This window comes from Carcharhinus amblyrhynchos, chromosome 20, assembly GCF_965287045.1.
Source record: "Carcharhinus amblyrhynchos chromosome 20, sCarAmb.v2.hapA, whole genome shotgun sequence".
Classification (NCBI taxonomy): domain Eukaryota; kingdom Metazoa; phylum Chordata; class Chondrichthyes; order Carcharhiniformes; family Carcharhinidae; genus Carcharhinus; species Carcharhinus amblyrhynchos.
In genome coordinates, this window is record NC_137343.1 from 44,867,743 (window position 1) to 44,887,849 (window position 20,107).

A 20,107-nucleotide genomic window follows, 5' to 3' on the forward strand; every position below is an offset into this window, starting at 1 on the left:
TGGTGCCCGTGCACCCTGTGGGATCCTACTAGTCACTACCTGCCTCATTAAAAGACATTCATTTATTCCTACTCTTTGTTTCATGCTTACTTACCAATTCTTGACAAAGATGGTTGGAGAGTAACTTGTCAAGAAGACAAAAAGTAGTGGACTTACTCACTTAAGGGTAGGGCATTGGGGAGAGTTCCAGAACAAAGATCTCGGGGTACAGGTTCATAGCTCCTTGAAAGTGGAGTCACAGGTGGACAGAGTGGTGAAAAGGGCATTCAGCATGCTTGGTTTCATTGGTCAGAACATTGAATACAGGAGCTGGGACATCTTGTTGAAGTTGTACAAGACATTGGTAAGGCCACACTTGGAATACTGTGTACAGTTCTGGTCACCCTATTATAGAAAGGATATTATTAAACTAGGAAGAGTGCAGAAGAGATTTACTAGGATGCTACCGGGACTTGACGGTTTGGATTATAAGGAGAGGCTGGATAGACTGGGACTTTTTCCTCTGGAGCATAAAAGACTGAGGGGTGATCTTAGAGGTCTATAAAAAAATGAGGGGCATAGATCCACTAGTAAGTCAATATCTTTTCCCAAAGGCAGGGGAATCTAAAACTAGAAGCATAGGTTTAAGGTGAGAGGGATATAGAGATACAAAAATGTCCACAGGGGCAATTTTTTCACAGAGTGTGGTGAGTGTATGGAACAAGCTGCCAGAGGTAGTAGTAGAAGCGGGTACAATTTTGTCTTTTAAAAAGCGTTTAGACAGTTACATGGATAGGATGGGTATAGAGGGGTATGAGCCAAATGCAGGCAATTGAGACTAGCTTAGAGGTTTAAAAAAAAAAGGTGGCATGGACAAGTTGGGCCAAAATGCGTGTTTCCATGCTATACACCCCTATGACTCTATGAGGAGGTATGCTTCAAGCTGGAGATCACATTTTCACTTCATCTCACTAATTTGGCACTTTTCTGGAAATCAACTAACATGTAGGGATTGTGCTTTGTTCAATCTTACTCGAAAAACTGGTCCCAGGGCATGTTTTACAAACACCGACCACTAGGCCATGGCAAGGACTTGACTTGAATGCTTATATGACACAATTCAAATAAGCTGTTAGCTAACTATCTTTAAAAAGGTATGGAACACTACAGAACAGTGCTTCCTAGCATGAAGGGTTGACCTCATCAATAATTAGTCATATTTTAAAGGTTGTGGCCTAGCAACGAATAGAAAAACCTGCTCTTCTGGCACGGATGAAACAAAGGGGGTTAGAAAAGCTACCCTTTTTTGAAAAGCACAAAAATTCTACACAGAGGTGATAAGTGAACAGAAATTAGTGCAGAACAGGGGATATGTTAATGATGTTGAACAATTTAAAGTTTGGGTACAATGGAGGCCATCAGAAAGAGAGTTAATAGAAGCTGAATCTGAGAGATGACTGGTGACCACCCCTCCAGTGCAGTCAAGTTACTGTGAAAATCCCCTAATCCTGACAGTCTGGCGCCTGTCAGGTTTTAGTATGATCAGTGCACCTAAACAGCACATCTTTTGGACTGTGGGAGGAAACCGGAGATCCGGAGGAAACCCACGTAGACAACCAGGGGGGTGGGGGGAGACATGCAGACTCCATACAGACAGTACCCCAAGCCGGGGATCGAACTCGGGTCCCTGGTGCTGAACGGAAGCAGTGCTAACCACTGTGCTGCCCCAGGTGCTGGCAAATCCAGCAAATGGAATACAACTGATCTCCCATGCAGCAGTTTGCCCTTCTTTACCAGCTTTACCTTGCCACCATCTCTCTTGAACCCTTCAAAGGTCTCTGATGTTTTTTCATGACTCATCTGGAATCTAGCACTGGATGAACAAAAATCTTCAACATTGGTACAAGCCACTTATTCCATCCTAGCCCTGGCAACTGCCTGATGCTGCACATACCCATTTGCAAATGTGTTGTCTTTAACCAGAAATAAGCTTCCAACCACATATGTTCCATAACCATGACTGCCTCTTCATCCCCCTAATAATGTTCAACTCTGTCCCCACCTCAGCTCACTTGCTGCTGAAACCCTCATCATTGATCAATTCTAGAGAAGCGTGACAGATTTTGTACAGAGTGAAATTTTCAGACAGCATCCTGCCAACAGAGAAAATACAAAAGGTACTCAAAAATTATCAACCTCTTATCGTCTTTTCCATTCTCACTTTGGTACTAGTGACCTTGGTGATCTGATTCCCGTTTCTATTTTGGCGCCAGATGCTGATCTCCAAATTGCAAACTTTTTTTTAATAAGCATCAACCTTTCTCACCTTGAGTAAGAACAAACTAGAGATTGGAAACTCCCCTTCAGCAAATGTGCCTGTAGAGCACAAACTCTAAGTCTTCATATATTGTATATCAGCCACAGCATCTCAAACAAAAAGTTGTTTTCCAGAGACATCAAAACTTGCTTAACATATACAGAAGCAATATCACATTGTGTAGCACAGTGCCAGATGCCACTGAGTGATGAGCAAGGGCAGTATAAATTGTGCCAGTGTTATTTATGTCACTTGTTTGTGTTATAGAACAACTGCTGCTCAGAGAAGACTCCGAAGGAGTTGGTCTTCAACTTGCCACCTGAAGGTGAAGCTGATGTTTTGGATAAACTGCGCTTATAGAAATGCCTCATAAGTTGAAAACCTACCCTAGAAAATCTGAAGCTGCAATTTGGTAAGAAGTCATCTAAACTGTGCTGTACGGCTGTCATTTTCCTACTGGTTCAGCATGACAGGTCATTTACTCAAGAAACCCAGGAAATGTTCATGAAAGGAAGCAAGTGTTTGTTTCTTTAAGAAATTTCCAGAAGCCACAGACTGTCAGCTGATTTCCTTCAAAGCCCAACCAGAAAGTGTTCTGCTGATAAAGGCATATTTTACAATAGCTGAAAGATGCAGCACAGAGACCCTTATCGTATGAAGCAATTAAAGACAACACATTACATAAATGCAGTTGTTTTCTCTCTTACAGGAGAGGCTGTCAGATATGTCTATTAAGCATAAATTAAGTTCCATTTTCAAAGAATAAAAATAAGACGTGTCGTTTACGGCCTTGTAAGGATCCACTCCCTCCAAATGAAAGAATATTTGGCCTTCCACTAAAAATGTTATTGCAAGAATAAAAGTTTTAAAATAATTAATCGCCCAGTAAACCCATTTTGATAATGTAGTCATAAAAATGACACACAAAATATTATTATATGAAAAAAGAGGAAAGGGAAAAGTTCTGATCAGATCATAATCAAACATCTGCACATGTGCATTCATGTGTTGGGGGCAATGGTTCAAGGGGGGGGGGGTGCGCGTCAGTAAATTTATCACATTCCACGTTTCTATTCAGCATTCAGAAATTCCGGACAAGTGAAGCAGTGCAAAATCTTGACTCAGACATTGGGAAAGCATCATGCTGGTCAACAATTTCAGAAGAACATACTTTAATTCATTTATACTCTTGCTTTGTGCACTACCTAGTACAATTCTTTCAAAGACCCCTATGCATGACAACATCTGAACTCCAACCATGACACATTCCCATTGCACCACTTCAATTTAACATACAAACGATCCTGCTCGTCTCCCTGGGCTGATGATACTTTTCTGCAAATTTGTTCACAATTAAGGGTGTTTTTTTGTTATGAAAAGGCCCATCAGAAAATGCTTTGAGACGTCATCAAATTCTCTCCACATAGGGTCTTAATAGTCAGCACAAAGGGAGAACATTCATTCCATCAGTCTGAATTAAATTGGACTCAGTTCTTGGAGCTGAAAAGGACAGTAGCAAGCCCATTCACACTTCACACACATTTCTCAACATTTCTGGTTAAAAAAATTCACTGAACCACAAAAGAACTCATTGTTATTCTCCAACTGAACGAACATTACAATCCAAATTATTTCACTGGGACACTAAAGACCAGAGGCTTAGGATGGTTAGGAGCCAGTCAGCTCCACATCAAGATATGCATTTAAACCACACCCCTTCAACAATGTCAGGCTCCTGCTCCCTAAGGAAGTCAGCAGCTTGCATGTATGCGATTAGATTAATCTGTGTGCTCCTCACAGCCACACACACGCAATTGCTTTGCAGCTGAAGTCTGGCTATCACGTGGCAACATGCCAAGCCATGCGAGCAATAAGCACATCTCAGGGCAAAGTGTAATTAGATTAGAATGGATGCGTGCACGAAACAATGGATTTATTCCAAGTGTAGCTGTCTAACTGGATGGTAGTAATCAACTGAGTGGATCAACTAGTGGACATTCTTTTTCCTTGATTAGGAAAACCAGTGAACCTGATTAAATGATATTTGTCACAGCCTTGTGCAATGTGCCTGCTCTCTCTCTCTCCACCTCTACAGCTTGCATTCTCGCTTCAGTATTACAAACACTGCTCTCTCTCCAGTATTGTGCAGCAGCCATGGCTCAATTAGCAATATTCTCGCAACTTAGTCACAGGATTCCTGGTTCAAATCCCAGGACGTGGATACATAAGTCTAGGCTGACACTCTTGTGTTGCACTATGGGAGGTGCTGTCTTTCTAAATTAATTTATTAGTTTCAGAAATAGGCTTACATTAACACTGCAATGAAGTTACTGTGAAAATCCCACAGTAGCCACACTCTGGCACCTATTCAGGTACACCGAGGGAGAATTTATTTTCTAATCTTGGCCAATCCATCTAACCAGCACACCTTTTGGACTGTGGCAGGAAACCCGAGTACCCAGAGGAAAAACACGCAGACATGATGAGAATGTGCAAACTCCCCACAGACAGTGGCTCAAGCCAGAAATGAAACCCAGGTCCCTGACACAGCAAGGCAGCTGTGCTAATCACTGTGCCATCCCACAGAACATCTTTCAGATAAAATGTTAAATCCATAGCCTCACCTGCCCTCTCAAGTGGGCATAAAAGATCCGATGGTATTATTTTGAAGAGGAGATAGCCCAGTGACTTGGCCATCCCTGATCTGTCAATCAACATCAACAAAAATTACAGCTTACCTGACAATTCTTACATTTGAGTTTGTGGGAGCTTGTTGTGTGAAAATTTGCTGCCACATTTCCTACATCAAACAACAGTTCAAATGCAATTCATTGGCTGAAAAGCACTTTGGGATGTCCTGAAGTTGTCTGAAGTGTTGTATAAATGCAAATCTTCCATTTAAAAAAATACAGCTCATTCACTTGGCCCCTCTCTCTCTCTCATATTACAGAGCACTCTCTCCCCAGTATAACAGATCTCAGCACGCTGAGCAGCAAAAGTGACTAAAAGCATTAAACTTCAGTCACCAGTGAGGTGCACTTTGACAGGCCAGGATTTATCTCAGGTCACAATCTTGTTTTCTGAGAATATTATGGGAAATTGTGTTGCATTTCAAAGGGTAATCATCTTGTGCTTTGCAGCCAGTGGACATATTAAAGACAAATATCTCCAGAAGCAGCGATCAGGTCTTATCGTAGTGTATTACTCTGAAAGCTCTCACTTTTGCTGTCTGTCACTAAGCAGTTCTGGGGCAGGATTTATATGCAAAGTTCTTTGATTTATATAGGATAACTTACCTGCCATCTAAAACCCTCTCCAATCCTGACTTTGCAAATAAGGTACTGGAATACTGGCAAAGTTTCAGGAAAAGCAAACAAGAGGCTGCAGAGAACGATGCTGCTTTTAACCAGCATTGCGGCATTTTATTCTTATTAGGTGTATCACCTACTCTTATTGTTAAGGTACACTGGTGATGGAGACAAGGCCAGCAAATATCCATCCTTTCTAAAACACAAATGTACCAAAAAGCATAAAATAGCAGTGTTCAGTATATGATGCAGTTGACAAAGTTTATGGAAAATATTAAACTGTTGTAAGAATGGAAGAAATAGAAGCAGGCATTGACCTCAAACTTGCTGTATCTTTCAAGATGTTCAGACTCAACTCCAGTGCTCCAACTGTTCCCCACCCCCTCCCCTTTTGACTCTCCTCTCTCTCCCAGACTTGGGCAACATTCAGGCTTGGACTGATAACTAGCAAGTAACAGGTTCTCCAATTGTCTGGATGAGTGCCATTCCAACAAAGCTGAAGTAGTGTACAACCATCCAGGACAAAGCAGTCTCCTTGACTGGCAGCTTATTCACCTCATGTATTAAAGCAAAGTGCAGCATGTACCGTCTAAAGATGCACTGTAGCAACTCACCAAGGCTCCGTCAACAACTCCCTCCCACTCTCTATTCCCCTTCCCCTCTCATTCCCATCCCCTCCCCCACCTCTCATTCCCCTCCCTTTCTACATCTCCTCTCTTTCTCGTCCTGCCCCATCTCCTCCACCAGATGTCCATCACACTACAATCACTTACCAGTATTTGATTAACATTGTGTTTTTTTTTAACCAGAATACATACTTTACTAAACAATGTGACAGCAACAAGAATTGTTGAGTAGCTATAGGCAATGAAACACACTAAATTCAGAATTGTTTCCTGTTTTGCTGCTCTACTAAAGCTTATTCAGAAGTAGAAAACACAACTTTTCCCCCCCCCCCAGGTGCTGTGTGGGAGTCTACTTGTTAATTACTGAAGATGTTCATGATAAAGGATGTTGTTCCTTTCCTTGGTCTCTCAGTGCTTCATCTCTTAGAAACTGGTACACTCACCTCAGCCTCCTTCTGCAGCAGAATCTTGTCCTTGTCAACCGTTTCATCTTCCACATCCCTACTGGCACAAAGAGAATGAATCAGAAACCAGGGTAACTCAAGGTCACCTACCCATCCTAGCCCAGCCTGGACAGTGGCCTCCCTCAATAGCAGATTCTTCCTTGGGGGATTAAGTATGTTAATTATACACAACTGCTTAATAGTGAACTGAAAATTATTTGCATATAAATCTGCACGTATGCATTCCCGAGTAAGCTATAGTACAACAGACAGTGCCAAACCGGTAGAAACAGTGACATAAAGACCTGATTTCAAACTGACGTTAGCCACCCTATTGAATTAAAATATCGCATTAAAGAATACGCTTGACCTAGGAGTCATTCCAATAGTAGTTTGAGGGTTTTTATCATGGCATCCCTTCTGGAGTTAATAGCTTGAAAATCTGAATTAAGGTTACAGATTTGTAGGTACTTCAGTAATCCATTATTCTCGGAATATTTAATACATAGACATAACATACATACGTTAACCCAATCATTGGATCCCTATAAAAGTGTGATTGTTATTTTTTTTCATTCAGTGATGCAGCTATAAAATAATTAAAACAGCTGCAAGAACGGTTGGTCCCTGGGCTGGCTAATCCGAAGAATGTGATACACAATTAACACTGTTACATTTAGTCAAGCAAGATTAATATGTTAGAAAAACAAAAACTGCTGGAAATACTCAGCAGGTCAATCGGCATTTGTGGAGCGAACAAGTAAATTAATATACCAAGTGTGGCCTCTATCTCAGTACAAGTGAACAACATTTAAAAACATATAGAACAACAGAATTTACAACTGAGCCAAGACATTGAACTCAACTGTTTCCTGCCATGTGCTCTGTTCCACACAAGTCTCCCCCCATTCTGTTTCATCTATTCTTATCTTCATATCCTTTTATCCCTTTTCTTTACTTCCACAATGTACGACTTCATATATTGCACAATGAATTACTTTACATGTAGTCTATATTAAATTGCCTCGCCCATAAATCTGCCTATCTTGCCAACTTACTGCTGTCTTTTACAGTCCTAGTCACTATTTGCCCATCAGTGCCATTTGTAAATGTCATTATTCTCTTAATTCCCAAGTCCAAATCATTCAATTTACATAAAAACACCACAAAGGCCCCTCTGTAACCATGCCCTTTCAATGTCCTTTACCTCTACCATTTATATCCCGCAAATGTTCCTCTACTTACATGGACATATTCCTCTTAATTCCATTCATCATTATCTTTGTTGCAAGTCTTTTATGTGGTATGGCATAAATGTATTTTTGTCAAAATCCATATCCGCTGTATTTTTTTGTTTGTTAATTCTTTGAAGAATTCTCTACAGTTGGTCAGCAATGACCTGTGATTTTAAAATCCATCCCATCTGGTCCTGCTTAGCTCATTGCTCTCCAAGGATTTAATATTCACCTAATTATAGACGTTGGTAGCTTACCAAAACTGAAATAAAATTAACTTGCTTATGATTTTGTGACTTATCCCAGTTTCGCTCTTTACAAAGAATAACTTTTCACCCTTCTTTGTCTCACCATAGAGTTTTGGAAAATTACCTTTGGAGCCCTAGTTATTTCTTGTGTGGCTTATTTCAGCTTGCATCTAAGAATGCTACAAAAGGTACTAATAATTTGTCTCAATTAAACAATAAGTATGAACAACTTAAGTCTCACTAACTTCTTTAGTATTATTTATCTGTATAGTAACAGTTATAGCATTGCGTATTATATATTAATGATTTGGAATTGAATGTTGGGTACAGAAGTTTGTTTGCAGAAGATTGCAGGAATATCCCAATGTACTCTTCAAGTAGGAAGAACAGTGGCATACTGAGTTAAATCCATAGAAATGCAAGATAAATGTATTTCTTTGCCTTCCCCAAATACATCATAAATGGTCGGATACCGAGAACTGTACAGAGGCAGAGGGACTTTGAAGTGCACGTCCACAGATTTCTGAAGGAGGTTGGATAGACAGATAAGATGGGATCGAGAGATATTTGTCTTTTATTAGCCAACACAGAAAATTAAAGCTGAGCACTTGTGCTGGAATTGTAAAAGCACTAGTTAGGCCTCAAGTGGAATACTGTTCACTGCATGAAAGGTGTGACTACATTACAGAGAATGTAGAGAAAACACACAAGGATGGTGGTTGGACTGCAGAATTTTAGTTACGAGGGAAAGACTGAATAGGCTAGCGTTTTCTTTTAAACATTTCCATCATTTTCTTTATGTACATTGCTAGTTCTGACCTTTTTTTCTAAGATTCTCTCATCACCCCTTTTAGTTTTGTTAAGCTTACTTCTTGGGATTTTCTGATACACTATTTTGGGACTGGCTGGCTTTAACTTTTAACGATCTGCTCTGTTAGTGCTACTATTTTAAGTTTCAAATTTGACCTCATACCACCGCCCCCCCCCCCCCCATTACTTTACTTTAATAAAACCAATTGGTGCCCTATTTCCTGTTCAACTATGTTGTTCATGCTGGATTATAGAAATATTTGACTATTTTCCCTGGGCAAAGTTGTTTTTATCTTGCTATAAAAGTGAAGACTTTGTTAAAATTACCCTGTGCCTGACTGTTGTCTTTTCTATTTTTAAATTGAACATAATTATATGGTGGTCACTGTTTCTCATATATTCCTATCCTTCAAGTCACTCAACTGGTCCTGCTTAAATCCTTTGAACTAAGTTAAGCAATACAATGTGGAGGCTGATGGAGACCTAACTGAATTGCCTAAAAATTATTGAGGACTGTTGGGGTGGCACTATTCCCCTTGGTTGAAGGATCCATAACCAGGAGCATAAATCCAAGACAGGAAATTTTCACCCAGAACATGCTGTGGATGAAGAACGGCGTGGATGAAGAACTCACTGCTTGAAAGGGTGAAAGGCTTGAAAACCAGAAGCCCCAAAAAGTACATGGAAATGCTGTAACTTACAACGCTATGGAGCGGAAGTTGGAAAACGGGATTGGGTTAGATGTGGACCAGATGGATGGAATGCTGCATATTTATATGATTTTATGCTATCCCAAATTCTCAGCTTTTCAGTGGCAATACTAGTCCATCACACAATTCAGGCACATGCTTAGTATTATTGCTATTCCCTAGCTTACCATGCCCTTTTCATTTCTAAGCAGCTGCATTGCTACCTCAACTAAACCCTCATTAAACCTATTTGTTACGGTTTACACAAAAGCAAAATACTGATGTCGACATCTGAAATGAAAGCTGAAAATACTCAACAGGTCTGGCAGCATCTGCGGAGAGAGAAGTAGAGTTTCAAGTCTGTGACCTTTTATGAAAACTGTTCTAATTTGCATCATTTTATGTATATTGTTACTAATTGTGTTATTTTCGCTAATATTCTTTCACCACTTCTTTTAGTCTTGTTAGGCTCACTTCTTGGGATCTTCTGACACATTCTCCATATTTGGACTAGTTGGCTTTAACTTAATTATCTGCTATAATTATATTAGTGCTTCTATTTTAAATTTCAAATTTAACCTCATACTCCCCCCCCCCACCTTTACTTTAAAATACCCTATTTGTACCTTATTTCCTGTTCAAATATGTCCCTGTTGGGTTATAGAAATATTTGACAATTTTCTCTGGACAAAGTTGGTTTTTTATCTTGCTAAAAGTGAAACTTTCCTGTAAAATTACCCTGTGCCTGGCTGTTGTCTTTTCTATTTTTAAATTGAACATAATTATATAGCGGTCATTGCTTCTCACATATTCCTATCCTTCCAAGTCACTCAACTGGTCCTGCTTAAATCACTTGAACTAAGTTAAGCAATACAAAAGTTAAATACAATGGATACTAGAAATCTGAAATAAACAGAAAATATTGGAAGTATTCAATAGGTCAGGCAGCATCTGTGGACAGAGAAAGTTAAGAGTTGTTTCAGTTCAAAGATCATTCGATAGACCTGAAAAATTGATCTGGTTTCTCTCTCCACAGATGCTGCCGGACCTGTTGAATATTTGGAGCATTTTCTGCTTTAATTCAAGCAGTGCATTCTTCTTCAAGTTGCAACATATTATGGGACAAAACAGCAGCAAATGCATTAGAAACAAAGCTCTCTTCATCACATTTTCTCTAACTCTACTGTTTGGGATATAATGGAAGCATCCCATAATTGTAGCTTTCTTGCTCATATACCTCTCTAGGTTTGTCTGCAAATTTCATCCTCAGTTTCTTTTCCACTACTTGATGAGTTAAAATTAATTCGCAATAATGTATCTAATCCTTTCATCTTGTTCAGTTCAATGCTAAGGGAATCTCTTTAGGTGACTTCCTAAATCCTCACATTCTCATCCTACATTATAGTCTTTAATTAAAATGACCCCCACGCACATTTTCTTTACCTACATATCCCAAAAGCATTTTACTCAAGAATATCTAATTGCTAATCTTGGCACACCACAGTCATAGTACAGACACTGCTGTTATATCACTTTGATCAGAGTCCCAAATGCAGCTCTTGTTTTTGTGCATAAATATAAAAATCCGAACTAAAATATATTTTCACAATTTTGCCTTTCTATTCTCTTTTGTTTTTCATTACTTGACAATTCTTTACCCTGTGTGTCTGAACTTAAGTCTCTCCCAAGCTACTCAACTCGCCCACTTGCTTTTCGCCTCTCCCCACCACATATAGTGAAACCCTCTTCCACAATTGCAGTTGAGGGTTCTGGTTATAGCCATGTTCATGTGTAGGCTGCCCCACTGGTGCAGTTCAAAAACTACCTGACCACCTCATGAACCTGAATCCTTTATCTTACAAAGCAACTCTAGCCATGCATGTATATAGTTCAAGCTTATTCCAACAATGATGGACGTAATTACTAACTGTTGAGCCTTGTATCTTTTTCTTTGTGCAATGCGCACAGAGGACAGACAAAATCAAACATAAACTCAGATACGAGCTCCTCCCTAGCCCGAACATGTGTTCAGCTGCCAGCCTTCCTTCCACTGCCCAAGGTACAAACACAAACTGGCTAGTTACAAGACCTTACCCTGATGGTCAGGTGTCAGGCATGAACAGAATAAAGGAAGGTGGCATTATCACCAAAGCATGTTCACTTCTCATGCTTAAAAATACCATGAATTAACCAATATCCCACGGTTTTGTAAATTTTCTAGTTCTACTGTAGTCTACATATGTTCTACTCTAACAGAATTAGTGTCTGAAAGCACTTCTGGGTTAACAGGATCTGTCAGTTGAGTTACGTTCATAAGTGATAAAACATGGATTTAATCATATGACCATCTGAATGCCAGAATGGATAAATACTGCCCTCTGCTTTTCAGTACATGTCACTAGATCATTCAGTTTTGCACAACAGATACACTGGCGTAATAAAGAGCAAGAGTAAAAAAAAGCGGTTCAGTAGTTGGGAGACTTTAATTGGAGCTCTGCTGTACCCTCTGCAAATATCCAAACTCAGATGTGGTACAGAGAGGGTATCTGCCAGAATAGTTACATTTAACCAAACAACTTATAAAATTAAAATGAATCCTTTTGTGACACATCAAAAACATAATGGAATTTTAACTTCATGTATTCGGAGTAGAAACATTAAAACATTATCAGCTTTCCCACTAGTCAGTAGAGTCGATAATTTACTGAGGGGTAGCCAGAGATAATGTGCACTCATCAGCACCATCACAATGCTCATCAAACTCAGGTGACTTTAAGCATCTCACAAAGCAATCCAAAACTTTTTTTTAAGGCATAATTCTAAAACTTGGATTAGATCATTTGAACCAACCCAAAAGCACTGAATTATGAAGAATGTTTGAATCTAGACTAAGGGATGGATATAAAGCTATCTTTCAGCTCTTTATTCCTGTTCACTGAGTGGAATAGTGAAGCTTCGGGCAGAGGATGACAGCTGCAGTTACTAAACAGGATCTCAGAAAATACATTTCACCAAAGCCAAGACATGCATCAATACATTCCTTTATTGGGTGGATATTATGTTCTCACCCTCATTTTTAGCTTTCCATGGGACCCTGTTGGTCAGTCTTCCCTTCTGTTTTGATGCACAATATTAACTGCATTACAATGCAGATGTTGCTGAATGTTCCAAATAAACTGAACTGTAATGGGGGTGTCACCTGGTTCTGAGTTTTGCCCAGACGTTTGGAACAGTATAGCAGCTCTGTTGTGAGTTTTCCACAATAATCTACACTAGATAATTACTGTGGGCACCGCATTCAAGATTATTAAGCAGCTAAGTCTATTAGTCATATTTGAGTCTGATCTGAGGCTTTAACAACAATACAATCAGGTTCTACTCAAGAGGACATTCCAAGTGACTGAGGTCATGGAAATAGTGAAAAGCTCCTGCTAGAATACTGTTGCAAGACTGCTGTCTGGTGGGTACATGGTAGCATTAATTGGATGGTCAATAAAAGCACGTGACTTGACGTGAACATTTAAGATCCCACAAAGAAAGGAAAGGTAAAAAAGGAAAAGGGAAAGGGAAAAAGGTACTCGAGTGAAAAAAGAGAGAAATCAATCAGAACAAGTTAGGAAATAAACTGTGCCTGGCCAAAAGAAAAATTGGCAAATAGAATGAAGAGAAATATGTAAATGGAAGAAAAGTGCATTATGATAGGGAATATAATAATCAAACTATATTGAACGAAAGCAGTGAGCAAAGGGCAGGAGTTTAAAAAAGAAAGTTCCAAGTGAGAAGTGAGAGTGATGCTCTATAGGGTTAAGTGTCTGGGCCATTTCAGTTTGCTTTTTACGCAAGTAATTTGAACTAAAATCCATGGAACAATATGCTGACAATTCCCGACTTGGTATGCCAAGTAACTGAGACCATGGAAATAGTGAAAAGCTCCTGCTAGATTATTGTTCCAAGACAACGGGAGGCACAGTTGTTAGCCTGCTGCTTCACAGCGCCAAGGACCAGTGTTCAATTCTGGCCTTGGATGACTGCCTGTGTGGAGTTTGCACATTCTCTGTGTCTGCACAGGTTTCCTCCGGTTTCCTCCCACAGCTCAAAGATGCGCAAATTAGTTGGACTAGCCATGGTAAATGTGTGGTAATAGAGGAATGTAGCGGTTGGGAGGGCTTGGATGAGATACTCCATGAAAGTGTCAGTGCAGACTTGATGGGCCGAATGGCCTCTTTCAGCACTGTAGAGATTCGATGACTGCTGTCTAGTTGGTACACGGTAGCATTGGTTGGCCTGGACTTCATGTATAATGGAATGAAGCATGCATGCATGTGAGTTAAGGTGAAATGAGATACAGTGACCACAATACATTTAGGTTCAGTTAAAGTACAAAAAAGTAAAAACAGAAAAAGCAAGGAAGTACTTCACTGAAAAAGGAAAGTAAATTAATGCAAGTTAAGAAAGGAACCTTGGCTTTACCTGGCCGGATGGAAGAAAAATAATTGATAAACAGAATGTACTTTAATGAAGATAAAATATTCCAACTAAGGCTGTGAAAACTACAAGAATTCATAGGTACGCTAGCAGGCTGGGTAGACAGGCGACTGAGGCAGTTCATTTGCTAAAAAGTGTGAAATAATATATTTCGGAAGCGAATTACATTTGAAATGTTAAGATTTTAAAGGAAGGAAAGGAACTGGGATTTTAGGTATGCAGACACATTACTCAGTTTGAAATGTAATGAATGTGTAAAGAATGGATGGTCAAAATGATGACTGGAGGACATCAATTTAAAATGGTCATAAAAATCAGAAGAGGGTTCCAAAAAATCCTTTTCAGAGTGCACAAAATGTGAAATCCCCTGTTAAAGTTGCCGAAAGGCAAGTCCACAAACCCTTTTAAAAAAAGTTGCCTTGAAAAGGAAGAATTTTTGAAGGACTTGGGGAAACAAGCAGGAAAACAGGATTAAGCACAGTGACTCATGGAAATAACATAGCACTAACTTGATAAGGTAAATGGCCTATTTCTGTTCTTTCTCTCTCCCAGGTCCCACATATATAACAATGGAACTTAACTAGTCTAATCACAATAATGCAGCACTAATAACAGCAGGTGAGTAACTCGCCTCCTGGCTCCCCCAAGCCTGTCCTACAATACACAAATCAGAACTATAATAGAATACCCTCCACATTCCAAGTGAATGCAGCTCCAGCAACACTGAAGCAGTTTAACACGGTCCAGTATAAAAGTAACCCATTTCATTTACATGTGTCACTACTGGCAAATGTGCAAAAGTCCGATGGAAAACTAAAGCCATGTTTTCTTAAACCTTGTTTCTATCAAAACCAAGCCAACCAAGAAAAACACAGTGCCTCATAAAAGGGTGACATTACTACCAGATAAAATTCTACTTATTTCATCCTCCGTGTACCCTGAATGGTACCCATGTTCCTCCCTTCTTGCCATGATATGCTTATCCACCTGGTATTTATTTCAGTGAATCTTACCAAGTGGACACTATTAATCTGGGAGCTGGCATAGTGGCAGGTATCACATGAACTTCACATACAAATTGAATTCTGTCTTTGGATAAATGGTCACAAGGCTAATGCAACTAGATAAGGCATCATGCAGAGTCCAGGGAACAAAATCTGGGTGTTTCCTTATCTGTGTGGCTTAGCTACTTACTACAGTAAAAACTCACTAGTGAGCTTACTATCAAATAAATCGGTTGGACTTAAACCTGGTGTTGTCAGACTTTTTACTGTGTTTACCCCAGTCCAACGCCGGCATATCCACATCTTAGCTACTTACTAAGCAGTGATGAAAGTTCAAATATTTCTACATTAAATACATTTTGCCTCCAACTTTGCATATCACCATTAATTGGCACACTCTGGAAACATAGGAAGAAGTTGGCCAGTCAACTCTCAAGATGTTTCATCATTCAACCTGGCCATGGTTACCTGTTTCACAACTCCATACTTTTTTGACACTCTTTTCCAACAAAAAACTATTGATCTCAATTTTGAAAATTCTAATAGGTCCATCATCCACGAGCTTCTCATTGCTACTACTGAGAGAAAATGTGCACCCTACCTCGAATGGCCCGACTCCAGTTTTATTATAGCCTTTTGCTCTGGATTTCCATCACCAGGGAATGCTTTTTCCCCCTAACTATCTTATCAAATCATTTGTCCTTTTAAACACCTTCTCAAGGGCAATTAGGGATGGACAATAAATGCTGGTCTAGCCAGTGAAATCTTGAATGAATAAAAACTACATGTCCCTTTAGTCTTCCAATCCGAAAGGAATTCAAAGACAGTATGCAACTTAAGCACTGGTCCCTTGAGATAAAGGCCAACATTTCATTTGCCTTTCTTGATTAGTTTTTGCACCTCTGCATTAACTTTTAGTAATTTGTATACATGAGCACCTAAATTTTTTGCCCTTCCGTAGTTCTGAATGCTCATAACAGAAAAGAACAGTTTAATGTTGAAGGTGATTCTCATTTTCTAGCTTGCATTTTCCTTCGGTTGATTGGTTGTAGGCAGCAGCAGCCCCTAGTACCTCATCCAAAAAGCTTTGTTTCATCTGAATAGACTGTGGACTGTCATTGTTTACTGTGCCCAATAGGGGACAGTGATATCACACAGGGATCACGGGTTGACTGTTCTTTTGGTAATCCTTATATTAGAAGGTGTAGATGCCAACTGCAGTACAATCCACAATTCCAGTTCAGAACAGTTAATTCAACGTAGACACAGGAGAGAAGCTATGATATTTACACACCCACTGAACCAACAGGATTCTGCAATCTTTGAATTTAATTGTTCACGCATGAAAATAAATACTGGATTGAGATTACATGATTGAAAAAAAAATTTGTGATAGAAATTTTCTTACAAAAACATACAAGTTTGATGGAGCGAAGGAGCATTCAAAATATCATAACTAACCTGCCAACACGCTTCAGCCGCTCCGAGCGGAAATTTTCGTAGTGCAAATCCTGGGTGACTTCCTGTAGGTCCTGCATGTGCGTCCTGAAAGAACACAGCAAGGGTTTAAATATACAATTCTAATAAGTCATTTTTCTCCTTTTCTCTACTGCTTTCCTATTTTCAACAATCCTGGAATGCCAGTGGAGAAGTTTGCTGATAGGGTTGCTGCAGTTTCTTGGGCAGTGGAGTTGCTTTATTATTTCAACTCACATTGTCATCTATTATGCAAAACTGCTAGACCTAGCGGCCAGTTAACCTTTAAGCGTCCAACTCTGTCCACCCCCAATGCTTACATGTCAGCACTTTCCAGTGTTAGAGTTCTCTTGGATAACAGCAATCTAAAAGGCACACTCAGTCAATTCTTAACGCAAACAGCGCTGGACACCATGCATCCAATACGAGGTCTTTAATTACTTGCGCACAAGGAGAACTCTCTATGGCCAACACAGAATGGCTGGAGCAGTTCTGAGATTAGAGAAACAGCTCAGCAGTTATAGTCAATTACAGCAATCAGGAAGAGAATTTTCACATCTTTCATTTAACATGCATATCCACCAATCATAGCATAGCATTTTGCTTTCTCTTATCCAATAGAAAACCATCCTTCATTAGCACATATCTGCATAGGTTGCTATTTGGTAATCACCGTGGTAACTTGTTCTTTGTTTTCATCCTGGTGTCCTTACCTAGAATGTAGTGTGAATGGAACAAGGTTTTAGATATACTCGCTATATCCTGCATACGTCAGTGTTGGCATTACAGAAGGCCGTGTTTGTCTAGTAATCATTTTCCATTACTTGACAGTTTTTTTTGACAATTATGGAACTTTAATTTTCACAATTGTTGTAACCTAATTTCCACACTTCCCTTGTTTGTGTCCCTTATGAACAATCTTTTGGGCCCTCTGCAAGCTCGACACACGTTAGTTTTCTAAACTCTTCCTCTGCTGAATCGTAGGAGACGGAGAACTGAGCTGCGGATAGGATCACGGAATTGGATAACTACATACAGGACAATGAGCATGGCCAGGCCCACAACAAGGTATTTGAGAAGAGTCTTGAGAAAGCCTTCAAATCACCAACAATGTTAGGGAGCCAACCCCACCAGTCAGATGACTTTTCCTGAGCAATTAAGTGCAGGAGGCGCACCTGCTCCTGAACAGTATGCACATCGGTGTCAATCCTATAATCCTCATTGACATAGAAGCTGCATGTCTCATTGACAGCCGACAGTCAGAGAATAATGATCAAAAATAAGAACCCTGGCTGATTCTTTCCCAGATTTGATGCAGTAAAGCCAATTGACTTGTCACACTGTAGGAGGCCAGGCAATTCCATCCAAACTAGTATCAAAGCTGGTACTTTCCTACTGGTATTGGCAATATGACATTGAATCATGGATTTCCCGACTGCAGCACCTAAGATTCCTGGTGTTTTAAAAATGCAGCATCAGTCCAGTTTAGAATGTGGATATTGGTCTGATTTGATCCAGATTTCCATTCACATACCTTCCCATTCAGCTGAAATGGTAATGTTCAAAACAATGGCTCAGACACAGGTACAGTGGAAGCCACGTTATATTAAAACAAATTAAAATCAAAGAAACAGTGCAGTAGATTCACCACAAATATACAAGAGAGACAAAAATGTAGTTACAAGTAAAGACTCTAAATACTGAACTATTCAAATGCAGCCAAGATGGATTAAGAGGGTAGAAGTTAGTGAGAAGCAATCACTGATTTAAAATTATGAAAGAACAATGTGAGAACAAATTTTTAACAATTTCTGCACCAAGAAATATCAATGTTTTGACACAGGACAGACTATTGTGGCTAATGTAGCTTTCAGAAAGATTAATCCATGATTTAGGATGTGGTAACAAGGCACTTAGACAATCATAACATGATTAGGCAAAGTCATCATAGTATTATGAAAAAGAAATAATGTTTGACAAATCAATAAAGTTTTTTTTAGGTTAATTAGCAGTGTACCATAAGAACATAAGAAATAGGAGCAGGAGTAGGCCATCCAGCCCCTCGAGCCTGCCCCGCCATTCAATAAGATCATGGCTGATCTGTCGTGGCTCAGTTCCACATTCCCGCCCTCTCCCCATAACCCTTAATCCAGTGGGCATAGTATTTTTGAATTTTCAAAAGCCAGTCAATAAGGCACCACATGAAAGTTTACAACACAAGATAAGGGCTCGTGGGATTGGGGTAATATATTAGCTTGGATTGAGGAGTGGTTAGTAGTCAGAAAACAAAGTGCAAGAATAATTGGGTCATTTTCAGACTGGCAGGATGTTACTAAGGGGATGTCATAAGCATCACTGCAGGCATCTAAGCTATTTACAATATATATTAAATGTAGAGAAAGAGATCAATTGCAAAATATCCAAGTTTGCTGACAATGAAAAGCAAGATGGGAAAATAAGTAGTGAGACAAAGAGTCTGTGGAGGGATTATAGATAGGCTAAGAAAGAGGGCAGGATGGGAGCAATTTTAAAAAATTCATGAGATGCAAGTGTCACTGGCTAGGCCAGCATTTATTGCCCATTTCCAACTGCTATGGAGAAGGTGGTAGTGAGCCTCTTTCTTGAGCTCCTCAATTCAAGTGGTGTAGGAACAACCACAGTGTTGTTAGGTCAGGAGTTCCAAGATTTTGACCCAGCAACAAAGTCAATATATTTCCAAGTCAGGATGGCATGTGGTTTGGAGGGTGGTGGCATGCCCACCATCTGCTGCCCTTGTCCTTCTAAATAGTAGAGATCACTAGAGAGAGGGTTTGTAAGGTGCCATCAAAAGGAATCTTGGCAAGTTGCTGCAGCACATCTTGCAGATGATACACACTGCTGTCACTGCGCATTGTGAAGGTGGTGGATGGAGTGCCTATCAAGCAGGCTGCTTTGTCCTGGATAGTGCCCAGTTTCTTTTGAGTTTTGCTGGAGCTGCACTCACCCAGTCAAGTGTAGAGTGTTCCATCATACTTCTGCCTTGTGCCTTGTAGATGGAAGACAGGCTTCAGGGAGTAAGAAGGTGAATTAGTCTCTGTAGGATTCCTAGCTTCTGACCTGCTCTTGTAGTCATAGTATTTATGTGGCTGGTCCAGTTTAGTTTCTGGTCAATGGAAACTCCCAGGATGTCAATTGTGGAGGATTCATGTCATGGGGAGATAGTTGGATTCTCTTTTATTGAAAATGTTTACTGTCTGGCACTGCAGGATTATTACTGGTCATTTATGAGCCTAAGCCTGAATATCGTCCAGCACTTGCTGCATATGGGCACAAATTACTTCAGTATCTGAGGAGTTGTGAACAGTGCTGAATATAGCATAGTCATCAACAAACATCCCCATTTCTGACCTTATGGTGAAAGAAAAGTCATTGAGGTCAAACAGCTGAAGATGTTTGGGTCGAGGAAACTACCCCGAAGAATTCCTACAGCGAGGTTCTGGGGTTGAGA

At 39.8% G+C, this 20,107-nt stretch overlaps 1 protein-coding gene across 2 annotated transcripts in view; it reads right to left on the reverse strand.

Annotated features, from left to right (window-relative positions):
* Positions 1-20,107, reverse strand: part of LOC145355970 (septin-2) — a 121,627-nt gene that overhangs the window by 20,738 nt on the left and 80,782 nt on the right. Inside the window, exons 10-11 of one of the 2 annotated variants that reach the window (XM_080208504.1) lie at positions 16,606-16,689; positions 6,674-6,734 (exon numbers count right to left, since the gene is read on the reverse strand). In XM_080208504.1, coding sequence (XP_080064630.1) covers positions 6,674-6,734; positions 16,606-16,689 — 145 coding nt within the window. The remainder of the gene's footprint in view (positions 1-6,673; positions 6,735-16,605; positions 16,690-20,107) is intronic. The other variant, XM_080208505.1, reaches the window with a different exon arrangement.